Source organism: Musa acuminata, chromosome BXJ3-5 (genome assembly GCF_036884655.1).
Source record: "Musa acuminata AAA Group cultivar baxijiao chromosome BXJ3-5, Cavendish_Baxijiao_AAA, whole genome shotgun sequence".
Classification (NCBI taxonomy): domain Eukaryota; kingdom Viridiplantae; phylum Streptophyta; class Magnoliopsida; order Zingiberales; family Musaceae; genus Musa; species Musa acuminata.
The window spans coordinates 16,161,328-16,176,920 of NC_088353.1; the positions used below are offsets into that span (position 1 = coordinate 16,161,328).

The 15,593-nt window shown below is 37.3% G+C and overlaps 2 protein-coding genes across 5 annotated transcripts in view; one reads left to right on the forward strand and one right to left on the reverse strand.

The window, feature by feature from the left end:
• Window positions 1-1,439, forward strand: part of LOC135639135 (metal tolerance protein 2-like) — an 80,090-nt gene extending 78,651 nt beyond the window's left edge. For 2 of the 3 annotated variants that reach the window (XM_065152914.1, XM_065152915.1), the window contains exons 11-12: window positions 680-771; window positions 937-1,439. In XM_065152914.1, the coding sequence (XP_065008986.1) occupies window positions 680-771; window positions 937-1,093 (249 nt within the window). In that variant the 3' untranslated portion in view covers window positions 1,094-1,439. The remainder of the gene's footprint in view (window positions 1-679; window positions 772-936) is intronic. The other variant, XM_065152916.1, reaches the window with a different exon arrangement.
• Window positions 1,440-2,637: 1,198 nt separating this feature from the next.
• LOC135638036 (uncharacterized) overlaps window positions 2,638-15,593 on the reverse strand; it is a 31,362-nt gene continuing 18,406 nt past the window's right edge. For both annotated transcript variants that reach the window (XM_065150966.1, XM_065150967.1), the window contains one exon: window positions 2,638-5,249. In XM_065150966.1, the coding sequence (XP_065007038.1) occupies window positions 3,378-5,249 (1,872 nt within the window). In that variant the 3' untranslated portion in view covers window positions 2,638-3,377. The remainder of the gene's footprint in view (window positions 5,250-15,593) is intronic.

Sequence of the window (15,593 nt, forward strand, 5' to 3'; positions counted from 1 at the left end):
TGGATCAGGATTCATCAAAATGTAATTTAGCAGTCAACCAAAAAAATAAATTAATGATAATAAACAATAACAGTTATCTATACCAAAAAAAGTATCCTATGCATTCTAAAAGATCTAATTATTCAGAAATTATCATAAGCTAAAGTTGATGAAGCCTAATCATTGGTTTAACCTAGTTGCTGGAGCATTTATGAGGATTCAACTACCCAAGAATCCATGAAATTCTTAGTGGAAGTTTCACAGGGCTATAAGTCACAATTTTTGGCAGCCTTAAGGTACATCATTGTTTAGGGGGTTGCCTCAAATCATTTGCTGGCTTTTGAATGTAACTCCTATGGGCACTGTTCCTGTTCTTGCATATCTTGTGTATGGTCATTTATTTAGTTAGCTTGTTCCTTCACTTAAATCATTAGGGGTCATTGTTTCATTGCTTGAATTCATTTATTTAAAATTATTTATGAATTTTCTTTTCAATTATAAGCAAATACTAAACAAAATGGCAGTAAATTTATTGAAGGCATTTATTTATTGCTGATCACTAATTGTCATGTTGAAAAAATTGTCATGGCAGAATTACAATTGTTTTTCACCTGCAACTGGTAGAGTTTCTTCTATTTGGCTTGTGTTTTGCAACTCTTATTCTAGAATTTCAAATGCATAATATCGGGAATCGTTTCAGCAAATGTCCCTTGAATGCATTACACTCCACTCTTTGCAAGGGAAGTTGTTAGTTCAGGCTCAAGTCTCAATGCCTGCAGAGTTTCTAATACGGTAATCCATTTAAGACACTCATTTGTAGGTAACCTGAAACTTGATATTAGTTTTCTTGTTTTAAAAAAATTAAGTTTTATGAGATTGTGTCATCTAAAATGAGTTATTCTTTTTTGGTCATAAAACTCCATTCATAATTCTGTCTTCTATAATTTTTCCTGAAAGGGATGCTATGGAGATAGCAGCACATGCAGAAAAGGAGATCCTGGCAGCTACATCCAGTATCAACCAAGTCAGCATTCAACTGAGACTGGGCAGACCGATATCAAAACGTCATGAACCAGTTGACAGAAAAGAAGAAATAGGGCACTCTCAAACTTAATGCACCATTTTGCTGTTAGCTGGTCCGCAAGACTCGTTGTAACTTTACAAGAACTGCCGAGAAATATTCGATTACAGAGAGGTGCACGCACTTTAAGCACAGTCAAATAGGATGGTTCATAAATCCACAAGTTACGAAACAGTTGGAACTACACTACACTGATGGCATGCTCATGCATGGCGATGGAGCATCATATTATACACATTTTACTTTATACTTCCAAGTCAAAATTTACAGAATACTATGCAGAAAAGGAATTCCTGAAGTTAAGGAATATGTTTGTAAACCATATAATAAATCACAGAGGTAATAGAAAGGGCGTGTTTTGGCCTTGTTTTTCTTCTTCTTTTTTTTGTGTGTGGGTTCAAACAGATGCATATTGGCATTTGGTTGGGAGCTGCGGCATCAACAAAGGATTACTTGAAATTTTGTTGTCAAAGCGCTCTCGTGTTGGATTAGATGCAATACCAATGTTTGCTAGTTGATATGAAAGGGGAAAAAGCATCATCAAATCACGTGGCTCAAAATTGGTCTTAAGCTACCGATCGATAAGTTACTAATTGTTGTTGTACATGTAAGACTTGTACACGAAGTCTAATCAAAGCTCGTTAAATCAGGACTTGATTATAAGACGTCAACCGAACATTATCTTCTGTAATTAGCAATAGTTTTGGATACGTTCTAGTTTGGAAGCGATTCAAGTGTTCTTATAAGTTTCAAACTGATTAAAGTGATGCTGAACACTCAAAAACTCCCTAATAATAGGCTCTCTCTTTTAGCTCGCAACAAAGAGACTCTATTATCTAAAATATGTTGTGGATTTTTTTTTTTTTTTTCTTGACTCAGAGAAATTCTCTCTCCATCCCCCACTTGATATTTTCACCTCATCCAAACATGATTACTCAATAAATGGATTAGTTCCCATCAATTTTAACACATTCGGTTGAAGATTATTTATCACATTAATCATTATAGTTAACTTCTAGTATTGGATTAATCGGTACGGAATAATATTATAACTAAAGATATAATCCCCCACAAGTTGGATTTTCATGCCCATAGCAGCAAAAGCCAAAAAAAGGAGAGTTAAGTGGCGACCGATAGCAGCAATCAGGCTGCTATAATGGTTTTTTACTACGTATACACCATCCATCGGATACACCATCGGATACGTATACACCAATACATAACAGACCTGTACAGATCCCTTATTCAAATACTTATCCGCTTCCATTTCCAATTGATGTAAACTGATCATTATATAATTCATCTGCACCAACGGATCAATCAACATTCCTCACAAATTTGATCCTACGATTCAAAATTAATAGATCCATCCATCGTGGAATTCTTTAGTTGAGTCGCACAGAAAAAAAAAACAAAAAACAAAAAAATGAAAACAGAACATCCACCTCCCGCCCACATCTCTCATTTGATAAGAATATTATTGAAATACAAAACACGCATGAATTGAATAAGGAGCTTAGCTGTAGGGACAGAAACATGAAACCTCTGTTAAGAAATCACGAGATCACACAAATTGGTGAAAATGTCGAATCCTATGAAAAGGTTAATATTTTAGAGAAAGTGTGGTAACGGGTCGCACAAAGATACATTCATACACACCACAGTCCATAGTATATAAGTCTCTAGTTTTAATGCAGATATTATCATTAAATCAACCCTGTAATTGATGAAAAGGACCTTTGTAGATAAAGAAAGGAATTTATTTTATGCTGAAAGGAAGCATCATACCCCAGACTACCACCTAAAGAAATATTATACCCATCACAGATGTACAACTCTGTAGCCCCAATGCACACGGCATCATGAAATCAAATTTGCCGACTCGAAGTTCTTGCAGTTTCTGTTTATATTCTGGTTGTTGCTGCTCCAAAATTTCATATACTAATCTCCTGATGACAAAAACCAATATGAACAATTGTTACATGAACAATATGATGAAGATTCCAAGTCTATGGAGGTGTGACACCTTCAGGATCCCCTTATTCTCATCCAATCTGGTCGACTTAGATTGTCGAATAAGTAAATGTACTAGAGAATGCTAGATGACCAGAAACTTTGACATCCTAAGAACACATTTTCAAGTACATGTATCAAAGGGCTCCCCCTCTTGACATGTTTTGGTTATGTTTCAACATCAGCTGCTCCATTGTCAGAGGTGTGAAGAACCAAACTGCCGTGTCGCTGACTCTTGGACACATAAAGTATCTCTTAGTTATCCTAATTGTTGTTCTTTTTTGAGACTGGAACTATAGTCATGCTAAGGAATCCCAAGCAATTCATGAGTACTGTTACCCTCAGGCTGGACACAGGAGTCACTTAACGCACCTATATGGTGAGTGTTGCCGCTGTACCAGTCATCGATTGTGCCATTTGAAAGTCCATATTCGGAACTGTTAATACTAGTTGATGGAGTTTGAGGTTTGGCTTCAACAGTCTTACGGACACGACGAGAGGACTTGTTGGGCATGTTACCTGACAGTATGTCCCTTGAGTCCCTTCCCCTCCGCTTGTTCCCAAGAAACCCACATGCAAGAGCTTCTAAAGCTTTGGTGGTTGGAGGACGGCTCCTGGTGCTATGCCTCCGAGTGTTGACAGAAGGTTGTCGATCACCAATTGCTCCAACAAGATTCTCCATTGCTCCAGAACCATCATGCTGCTCCTTTGTCTCTGACAACTTCACAGCTTCCTCAAAATTCAAATCATGCTTACTACCACCCACCTCTGAGTTGGAATGCTCACCAGTTTCATAATCCAGTGGAACATTTGGTAGTAGATTTAGATCGATCAGAGTTCGTGATCTAGGCATTTCACTAGAGACATCAAATGTAGCAGCATCACAACAGGATTGTTCCTCGGAATCACACTTGCTGTCTACCTCATCTAGACTAATATTAATTGGAAAGCCAGAAGAGATCTTCCCCTGTGTAATAGTGTTGCCGCTTGCTTCCTGTGCTTCCAACTCGGGTTCAGCACCTTCCCCCATTAGTTGATGACTTTTTGGAAAAGAGTAAGCACGACGACCAGTTCGTTCATACTTGCAGGCAGTCAACTTTCTTCGTTTTGCATTAGGTGCTAAACAAGATTGTTCACCAGATTTTGCCCTGCGACTGAACTGACACTTAATATCTTTTACTGGCAGTTTTTCATTTAACTGCTCAACGCATTGATTCATCAAAATATGCCCATTTGTTGGTAGTTTTGTGCTTGAAAAAGTAATCACATTCTCACGTGAATCAGGGTGGACTGCCTTGCCAATGATGCACTTTCGGCTTACATTAGGCTTCTTATTGTCAGATGAGTCTGGATCAGTATCTCCCCGATCATTTGATGAGCTACCATTTGAATCTTCTGAACTATCACTGACTATCACTCCTGTATCAGTTAAAGGGCCAAGATTGCTAATGGCATCAATGGGTAGAGTCTTGAGTTCTCTCACCTTGAAAGGTCCTTCACCTTGGACCAAACTAGTATCCACAATAGTGAACTTCATAAATTCAGAATTGCAAATGGGAACCTTCGGACGGAGATAGCAGTGATGTTTGCGATCAAGCAGACCATTTTGGTCTAAATTAGTACTCGGGGCACACTCATTTTCATCCTTTGCTGTGCTGCATCCTGTGGCTCCTTCAGTGTCCAACTCCAGAAGCCTGGGGTCTGATGCTACTTTGCTTAGGACATCACTAACAGAATCAAAGTAGTGATTGCCTTTGAGAAGCTTTTTTCTCGAAAATTTCTTTACACCAGGGATAAGAAACACTAATGAATGCTTGGATGCAACAGAATTAATGTCTTTTGGTTGCTCTGAATGCCAACCCCTGGCTAATAGACGAGGCCAAACTGCTTCCCAAAAGAGATCATTTGACTTTGCCTTGCTTAACCTGAAATCACCTGTTAAAAACTTTATGATGTCTCCAGAAGTAAGAGAAGAACATGCTTTGCCAACAGGTATCTCGGGGCGACTAGACAATGATTGATTTGATCTAACTGGATCCAAAATTATGCCAGTAAGGTCATTCTTTTCTTTACCAATTCCAATGGCTTCAACCAGATTTTGCATACCAACTGTTGTCTTTAAAGTGCAAACAAATTCCTCCAAAGAAGTTCTGTCCTCATTAAATATATTTGCAGCCTGAAAAAAAAGAGTTGCAACCTTAAACAGAAAATATCTAAATATAAAAATAACGTGTGAATATCGAAAGCTTGTCTCTGACGATAAACAAATCCATTTTTTTCAACATATAGAAAATCAACATGCAATAAATTAACACCAGCATGAAACAACAGAAATAAAAATACTCTAGACGAGAGCTGGACATAGCAATGTTGCAATGTTTAGCTCCAAGTAGCAACAGGAACAAGCTAAAAACTAAAAATATCTTTTACTTACCAAAGAAAAAAACTAAAAATATGAAAAGGATACTCTAAAAAGTTTTAACAGCCAATCACCTTACACCATTAAAAGGAAGAAAACAATTGCCAGTTTATTGATTATTTAATTAAGAGTTGGTCTCAAGTATTTTCTATAGTCATTTCCAAATCAAGCAATGTAAATCTTGCATAATTATATATTAAGGCAAGGAAAAAAATCAGCACCGATACCGGTCGTTGGCTGAATATATCACAACCATTAAGAAATAGATTCATATAGATAATTTAGAGTTTTAAAATTAAGAAGCATAAATACTGTCTAGATCTACAATAGATATCTACATGGATATAAGTTAGACCCATGTGGATCTAGCCAAGATATATATGTTGAATCTCGTATTTTGATGATGAAACCACTTGATATATGTTTATGATTTAATCTGCGTTTTGAGTGACGCAGGATGCTTCGATCAGGATGAGACAATTAAAGCATGAAAATCATGTTGTGCCGGAGGAACATGTCAGAAGATTGGACGTCGGGCCAGTGGATCGGTCGACGTATCGACAGAAGGCTTCGGGCCGTGGACTCGGGCATCGGGCCAAGAAGAGCAGGTATTGTGCCAAGGATATCGGTGTTGCGGAGTCAACTGGCCGATTGGGCAATAGGCTGCAGGAGAGGACGATGCGCCGAAGAATCAGACGAAGCGTCGAGGGACCAATGACATTCCGGACAACTTGGTTAATTGCTTAGGATTAATTGTCTCGATCGAAGTTTTGTTTTAAGTGTGCAGGATTAACTACGATGAAAGTTAGACATGCAGCAGGAGTTTGTCGGAAGTCCGCAGGAGCATCACCGAGGGTTCATCGGATGATCGACGGAAGTTCGTCGGAAACTCGCCGGAAGAAGCGATTGACGCACCGGAGCAAGCTGCAGAAATTGTCTTAGGATTTATCGTAGTTAGCACAACGATTAAGTTGGAAATGGGAGGTGATCCCATTAGCTTAATCTTGGGGCAATTGGGCCCCTGAAAAACCCAAATTGGGCCGAATGGATCTACCCATTCGGACCCTGATTGCTGTGGGAGGTGCAACCGCCCAAGCCAGGAGGTAGCACCGCCTGGGCTAAGTCTCCCAGGGAGACTGGGCGGTGCAACCGCCCCAGCCAGGAGGTGGCACCGCTTGGGCTCAGTCTCCGAGCGAGACTGGGCGGTGCAACCTCCCCTCACAGGAGGTAGCACCGCCTGAGCTCGGTCTTCGAGCTCTGGCAGGCGGTGCAACCGCCCCAGTCAGGAGGTGCAACCGACTGAGCTCAGTCTTCGAGCTCTAGCAAAGAGGTGCAACCGCCCCTGACAGAGGTGGCACCGCCCAGAGACTCAGTCTTCGAGCTCTGCCAGGCGGTGCAACCGCTCCAGTCAGGAGGTGCAACCGCCTGATCCCGGAATTCCGGGAATTGACAGTTTTGAGCTCCAAATTTGAACTGGGTTGGGGCCTATAAATACCCCACCCATTCAGCACTGAAAGAGCACAGACATACACCGAAATCTTGATCTTTTTCTGTGATTCTTAGAGCTTAAAATTGTTGTAAAGGCCAAAAGTTCTTCTCCCTCTTTTCTTCCAAGTTCTGAGTTGTAAAGAGATGAGAGAAAATTCTGTAAGGGTTGTCTCCTAAGCCCGTCAAAAGGAGTGAAACTGTAAAAGGGTGGTTGGCCTTCGCCTATTGAAGGAAGGCCTCTAGTTGACGTCGGTAACCTCGTCGGTGGAGGAAGCCAAAAGTGGAGTAGGTCAAGATTGACCGAACCACTCTAAATCTTCGTTTGCATTTACTTTGAGCATTTTATCTTTACTGCAAACCTCCTCAATAGCTTACTGCCTTCTGTGCTTTTACGAACGAGTTTCTAAGTTCAGAGCTTTCCGAATCTGCGTTTAGACGTAAATCGACTTTTTCGTACGATCATCATATTTTAGTTTACGTTTACGTTTTGATTTCTATCATAACTGCAAACTGCCTTATGCTCATTTATAAAACGTATCTCAAAGTTCAGTATCTTCAGAATCGGCTTTTAGACGTAAACCGGTTTTATCGTACGAACGTCGCATTTCAGTTTGCGCTTGCATTATGATTTCCATCATAAACTACAAACTGCCTTCATAGATTTACTTTAACGTCATCTCGCTTAATCTTAAGTTAAAGTAATCTTAAAATCGGCTTTTACATCGAAATCGTTTTTTATCGAACGAATGCAGCTTTCGATTTTAATAGTTGAAAGATTTCCGGTGCACTAATTCACCCCCCCCCCTCTTAGTGCTCTTGATCCTAACAATTGGTATCAGAGCCTGGTCTTTCTCATTTCGGATTTACACCCGAGAGAAATGGCACTTCATGGCTTTCAAGAGGGCTTATCGATCTTTCGTCCACCGTTTAACGGATTGGACTACACTTATTGGAAAACTCGAATGAGAGTTTTCTTGATTTCTATGAATTTGGATTTATGGAATATCATTGAAAACGATTTTCAACTTCCCTCTAAACCGATGAACGAATGGTCGGATTTGGAGAAGAAATATTTTTCTTTAAACGCAAAGGCTATGAATGGCTTATTTTGCGCTTTGGACAAAAATGAGTTCAATCGGATTTCTACGTGCGAAACGGCTTTTGACATTTGGCGAACACTTGAAATCACGCACGAGGGAACTAGTAGAGTCAAAGACTCGAAAGTTAACATTTTATTGCATGATTTTGAGCTTTTTCGAATGCAACCAAGCGAGACTATAGGCGACATGTACACCCGTTTCATGGATGTCGTCAATAGTTTAAGAGCTCTTGGAAAATGTTTTTCGGATTTTGAACTCGTAAACAAGATTTTGCGTTCTCTTTCTAAGAAGTGGGATTCAAAAGTAACTGCAATACAAGAAGCTAAAAACCTAAACAACTTACCACTTGAAGAACTAATTGGTTCGTTGATGACATATGAAATAGTGCACAATGCACATGATGAACATGATGAACAAAGTCACCTTCCAAAGAACAGGAAGGATTTGGAACTCCGGACAAATGAATACCACTTGAGCGATGACTCAAGTGATGAGGACAATGATGAACTTGAACTTCGAACACTAAATCTTAATAAGTTTATTAAACAAAAATCTAAAATAGACAATGAACTTGAACGAAGGAAGAGGCCAAAGAAGAGGAAGGCAACCAAGGATGAATCAAGAACTTCCAAAGGTGAAACGGCGAATTGGGCTTTGACGGGCTTCGACTACAAGGTAAGTAACTCAACTCTCTTGAATTATTTTGAAATTACTTGATGCTCTCATGATGTATTTTCTTTTTTAGTTTAGAATTAATGTTTAAAGAAAAAAAAAATTATGATCATGCTAGTAATTTCGAAAATGATAATATTACATATTTTATGATAAACAGACAAAATGATTTTGATTGAAACTATGAAATCATGGTTAAAAAGTAATAATGTGTATCATGGTGATGTCCATTGTTATTTCTCGATTTTAAGTATATTAAATCATGTTTAATTTGAAGTTATGATTAATGAGTATATATTTTTGAAATTATGTATGATGATTATGGATTATCGATTTTCATGATAATAACAGCGGCTTTAAAAACTGATGCATGTTTGACATAAATGAAATAGGCATGGTTATATGAAAAAGTGTAAGTGTCATGCTTGACGATTGTATACTCAATGATGCATAATGATGTAATAAAAACACTAAATGTTTGGATACCATGATTTATGATTTTATGCATGAGATTTTAAAGTTATACATGATGATTTTTATGACTTATTGGTCTTGATGGTTTTATGATGAAATTCATTTTACGATCCTAAACGTTGATGCATATTTTCATTTGACATAAATGAAAAGGCATGCTTACATCAAATCGATCACTTAAGATGAAACACTTAAAAAAGGGGGAAAAATATATTATCAATAAAATCATGAATCTATTTATGTTATAAATTTTGTGAGCCATAAAAATGATTTTGATGATTTAAATTTGAAATAAGTTTTATCAAAATCATGATTATGATTTGTCAAATTGAATGAATTGAAAATGAATAATGATTTTTCTCTTGAATGATTGTGACCTGTATTCCCTGTATTCCCTGTATTCATGATATGATTTTTATGCAATTCTTTATATTCATGAAAGGTTTATCTCATCACCCAATTATTTTCTTCCTGATATTCCTTATGTGATGATATGAATACATGAAATATTCATTAATTTATTTTGATGTATACAAATGAAAAGTTATGATCATGTATGGTAGGATGTAATTTGACAAATATGGTACCATCATGTTGCAAAATAAATGATGATTAGGAATCATGCATTAATGATGATTGTATATTTTATGATTTGGCAAGATGCATGCAATGATGATGAAATATTCATGATAAAATAATTGTTTTGACATTCAAGACTTGAATTTTCATCAATGCTATTTACCTTTGTCATAATTTAGAAATTAAAGTAAAGGGTTTTCCCTTCTTTTTGATAATAACAAAGAGGGACCAAACATGCTTGAAAGCTAATTTGCTAGCTCATATAATTCAAAAAAAAAAGGAGAAAGAAAATAATTACACTTCTCAAAAGAAAAGGAATTGCTATCTTGAACATCACCAAGAAGTGCTATCTTGCAAATCTCAAGATGCACAAATGCAAACATGCAAAATTTGTAATTTTGCACATCATTAAAATTTATGATGCTTTGGTGATTATGTATGTTCTAAAATGTTATAAGATTCACTAGCTTGCATGATGTAGAACTTGCTATATTGAACATCACCGAAGAATGATATCTTGCAGAAGCAAAAAGTTAACTTGCACATCTAGCAAAACTTATATTTCAAGAAGCAAGAGTTGCTTTCTTGAACATCTCAAAATTACTAGCTTGCATGTCTTAAAATTTTAAACTTGCCATCGTACTACCATGATGATGAGCATGCTTTACCTTCATGATTGTAATTGAATATCTATAGCAAAACCTTGTCCGAATGCAAGAAAGAGTCAAATTTCATTTTCGGATTTTCTTGATCCTAACAATCAGATTTTCTCGATACATTACTCTCTTCCGAACTTAACAAGCATATGTCATATCAAGTTAAGTTCATATCATTGATTTTTGACATATGTAATCAACTAGCAAATACATCTCTCATACACTTATCATGTGAACAATATTTTTGTTTTGAGAAATGGATTTGATGAAATGATTCCTGCCTATAAATTCCTTCTTGAAAAAGGAAGTCATTTTTACGTACAAGGATTTGATTCACATACATATCTTGATACTTGTAAAAATGAAGCGTGCTTTAATATCTTATCGATTTTAACTTCATTCGAGTAAGCTCAGAAATAGCTTTCCTCCTTCATGCAAAAAGAAAATAACAAATAAAATGGAAGAAGTTTTCAAAGCTATCTCCATGTCATGTTTTCCTTGAGATGTTTGAATATTTGGTATCTTATCACTCTTTGTTGAAAAATGACATGAACCTGCTCATGGCATCGCACTTATATTTAAAATTTGCTTATATCGTTCTCCTTTTTGTTGACGACAAAGGGGGAGAAATATATGAATTGATGCTATGATTGCCATATTTGCTCTATGCCATGGTTGCATTATAGTAATATATCAAGAACTAGGATCGCAACTTTACTTATTGATATCATGCCATATGATGAAATGCTACAATTGATAAACACTTGAAATGGTTGCGTTACGATATCAAAAGCTAACATTGCAAAGGAAGCAAAAAATTGCTAGCTTGCAACTTGCATATTTCAAGAAGCAAGAGTTGCCTTCTTGAACATCTCTAAATTGCTAGCTTGCAAGTTCTAAAATGTTATAACATTGCTAGCTTGCATGTTCTAAAAGTGTTATCTTGTATGCTGTAAAACTTGCATATCTAAAACTTGATAGCTTGAATATTCTAAGCATGATGTAACATTTGCTAAATTTTCTGGCTTCAAAACTACATAATGATAAAACTTGATATTATGTTTTTCATGCAATGAGTTGAACCAATATCACAAACACTTGATTGTGGTACTTCTCCTTTTTGTTGATGACAAAGGGGGAGAAGTATGTTGATGACATGACATGTTATGCATAAGTTCATGATGACGTGTTGCAAGTATTCATGATGAATATTGCAATGACTTGAATTCAGTTTGAATTCAAAATTCTATCAATATGGCATATTGATAGGGGGAGTTTGTTTAAACTCCGGGAGTTAAGTTTAACTCCGTCATCAAGTAGTTGTCATCATCAAAAAGGTGCAACCACCCCTGACAGAGGTGGCACCGCCCAGAGGCCCAGTCTTCGAGCTCTGCCAGGCGGTGCAACCGCCTGATCCCGGAATTCCGAGAATTGACAGTTTTGAGCTCCAAATTTGAACTGGGTTGGGGCCTATAAATACCCCACCCATTCAGCACTGAAAGAGCACAGACATACACCGAAATCTTGATCTTTTTCTGTGATTCTTAGAGCTTAAAATTGTTGTAAAGGCCAAAAGTTCTTCTCCCTCTTTTCTTCCAAGTTCTGAGTTGTAAAGAGAGGAGAGAAAATTCTGTAAGGGTTGTCTCCTAAGCCCGTCAAAAGGAGTGAAACTGTAAAAGGGTGGTTGGCCTTCGCCTATTGAAGGAAGGCCTCTAGTTGACGTCGGTAACCTCGTCGGTGGAGGAAGCCAAAAGTGGAGTAGGTCAAGATTGACCGAACCACTCTAAATCTCCGTTTGCATTTACTTTGAGCATTTTATCTTTACTGCAAACCTCCTCAATAGCTTACTGCCTTCTGCGCTTTTACGAACGAGTTTCTAAGTTCAAAGCTTTCCGAATCTGCGTTTAGACGTAAATCGACTTTTTCGTACGATCATCATATTTCAGTTTACGTTTACGTTTTGATTTCTATCATAACTGCAAACTGCCTTATGCTCATTTATAAAACGTATCTCAAAGTTCAGTATCTTCAGAATCGGCTTTTAGAAGTAAATCGGTTTTATCGTACGAACGTCGCATTTCAGTTTGCGCTTACATTCTGATTTCCATCATAAACTGCAAACTGCCTTCATAGATTTACTTTAACGTCATCTCGATTAATCTTAAGTTAAAGTAATCTTAGAATCGGCTTTTACATCGAAATCGTTTTTTATCGAACGAACGCAGCTTTCGATTTTAATAGTTAAAATATTTCCGCTGCACTAATTCACCCCCCCCCCCCCTCTTAGTGCTCTTGATCCTAACAATATATTGATCTAAGTCAGATTCGTGCAGATATAGTATAGATCAAGGTAAATCTAATCTACATCTACACATACATAAATCAAAATTGTGTTGATTTAGGCCGGATCTACATAGATATAATCTAAATTTACCTGGCTCTAGACCAAACTAGTATAGTCTACCTTAAATCCATACCAAATTTACCATAGATCCACAGTGTTCTAGGCCAGATCCACATGAACGTTGGTCGAATCCAAAGGGATCCAGTTTGCAGATTCCAGGGGATCTTGGCCGGATTAAATTGGATTCAGTCCTGAATTAGATGGATCCGACTTAAACTCAAGAGAATCTAAATTAGATTTTCATACATTTGACTTCATTTGAACAAGAAGTTATTTCTTAAAACTAATTTGATGCATAGCTCAAGTCTAGCTTTAACTAAAGTAGACAATGCCAGATTTTCATAGATATAAACTCACTAAAGAAGACATTAGTTTCCTAATACTAAATTAACACATAGCTCAGATCTGACTTGAACTAAAGTAGATCAATGCTAGATCTACATAGATTCAAGCTCAATTAAACTAGAAATTAGTTTCTTAAAGGTATATTGATGCATAGTGCTACATAAGCCAAGAATGAAGTAAGAAGTCATGAGCAAAAAATAAGCAAACATAAAATCAAAGCTTCATTGGAGGCATTCGAGAAAAGAAAAGAACTAAGCAAAAGGTTCAAATTTTAGCTTTGAATTTACCTTGTTTTGTATAAAAGAACCTACATTTTTCTATGATAGAAGCTCGATTCACATCAAATCAACCTTGGATTAGAAAAACAAGTTTGGAGAGTGAGAGATTGAGTGTAAAGTGAACAAAGGAAACAAAGGACTCCTCATGGGTTTTAAATAGGTGGGAGAAGGTAATTGGGTGTAGGTACCAGGCTTTATGCTAACTGCCAAGAACACCTGATACTGTAACCATAATCTACCTAGGTTGGACATTCTTATATAAGCAACTGCCATTTGTAACTCTAGCCTTACACTTGATATAAATCAATCATCCATGACTGCTTATTCTTTTATGTAAAGTGAAGAAAAGGGAAAATAGGACTGGCTACTCATGGATTTAAATGGGTGGGAGAAGGGGCTTGGGTCCAAGTAACAGGTGGCATGCTAACTGCCAAGTATACCTAGGTGTAAAACACCAGATTGGACACCTGATTTTGTATCGATACTTACCTAGCTTGAACATTCTTACATAAACAATTGTTCATGGTTACTCTAGCCTTAGACTTGTTTCAGAAAATCATTCTGTTTTGATCGTTCTTTTACAATATGCCACCTACCAAACTCAAGCCTAATTAACCCTAAGTGTGAGGATTTTAGAAGATAAAAATTAAATTGGAGTATTGGACTACCTGAAAAGGAGCAACCATTTCATGCATGGACAAAGTACCAGGTAGTACAAACTGGTCTAGGCAAAATCAAGTTCCTTGGTTCATTTATCTATGCACAAAAGAATAGGATGAGTATTTCTAGTACTACACGTAATAATTTGGTTTTATATGCATCCTCAAGTTAGCAATTTGAGCTTCAATAATCTACCATTAATTTGGAAATACAATCATACAAAAATTTAGAAAAAACCAATATGCTAAGTTGTGAACATTGAGCAATGGAATGATCATGACCATGAACTTTCTGTACCAAAACCATTAAAAGAAAGATATCTTATAAAAAATAAGATGTGGCATGGATACTTTCCAAGAACTAATTTGGTTGGTGTCCGGAATATCAATCATAAAAGAAAATTTATTTATAGAGGAAATTAATGGAAAAATTACAAACAGAAAAAGAGATTTGCATGAGTTGTATTTACATAGAAGTATGTGATAGAGTCATAGAGATTTATATTGATGTGATAAAGGATATGTATGACAAGCACAGTCAATAAGGACTATTTCCTATAGTTTCAGGATTATATCAAGGATTCACATTAGGTCTTCTTTTCACATTGGTGATGAACTCATAATGAATACAAGGTTAGGTCTGCTTTTGACATTAGGTCTACTAGTCATATACAAGTTAAATCCTCATAATGTATGTTATTATATTGTTAACTTTGTTGAATCTCGTATTTTGATGATGAAACCAATTTATAATTGTGTTTATGTTTTAATCTGCGTTTTAAGTGACGCAAGATGCTTCGATCAGGATGAGACAATTAAAGCAGGAAAAATCATGTTGGGTCGGAGGAACATGTCAGAAGATTAGACGTCGGGCTGGTGGATCAATCGACGTATCGACAGAAGGTTTCGGGCCGTGGATTCGGGCATCGGGCCAAGAAGAACGAGTATTGCACCAAGGATATCGGAGTTGCGGAGTCAACTAGCCGATTGAGCAATAGGCCACAAGAGAGGACGATGCGCTGAAGAATCGGACGAAACGTCAAGGGACTAATGACATGCCAAGCAACTTGATTAATGCTTAGTATTAATTGTCTAGATCGAAGTTTGTTTTACATGTGCAGGATTAACTACGATGGCAATAAGACATACAGCAGGTGTTACGCCAGAGTCAAGACCAAGATCACGTTGGGAGTTCGAGAGTTCGACGGAAGTCCGGACGGTCGTCAGAGGTTCTGTAGGAACAAATCCGAGAAGTCCAGGAGCTTGCCAAAGAAGCTCGTCGGAACTCGCCAAGAGGATCGTCGCAAGTCTAGGAGTTTGTCGGAAGTCTACCGGAGCATCGCCGAGAGTTCGTCGGATGTTCGCCGGAGTTCGCCGGAAACTCGCCGGAAGAAGCAATTGACGCACCGGAACACGAGTTGCAGTATTAATGTCTTAAATGTCGTA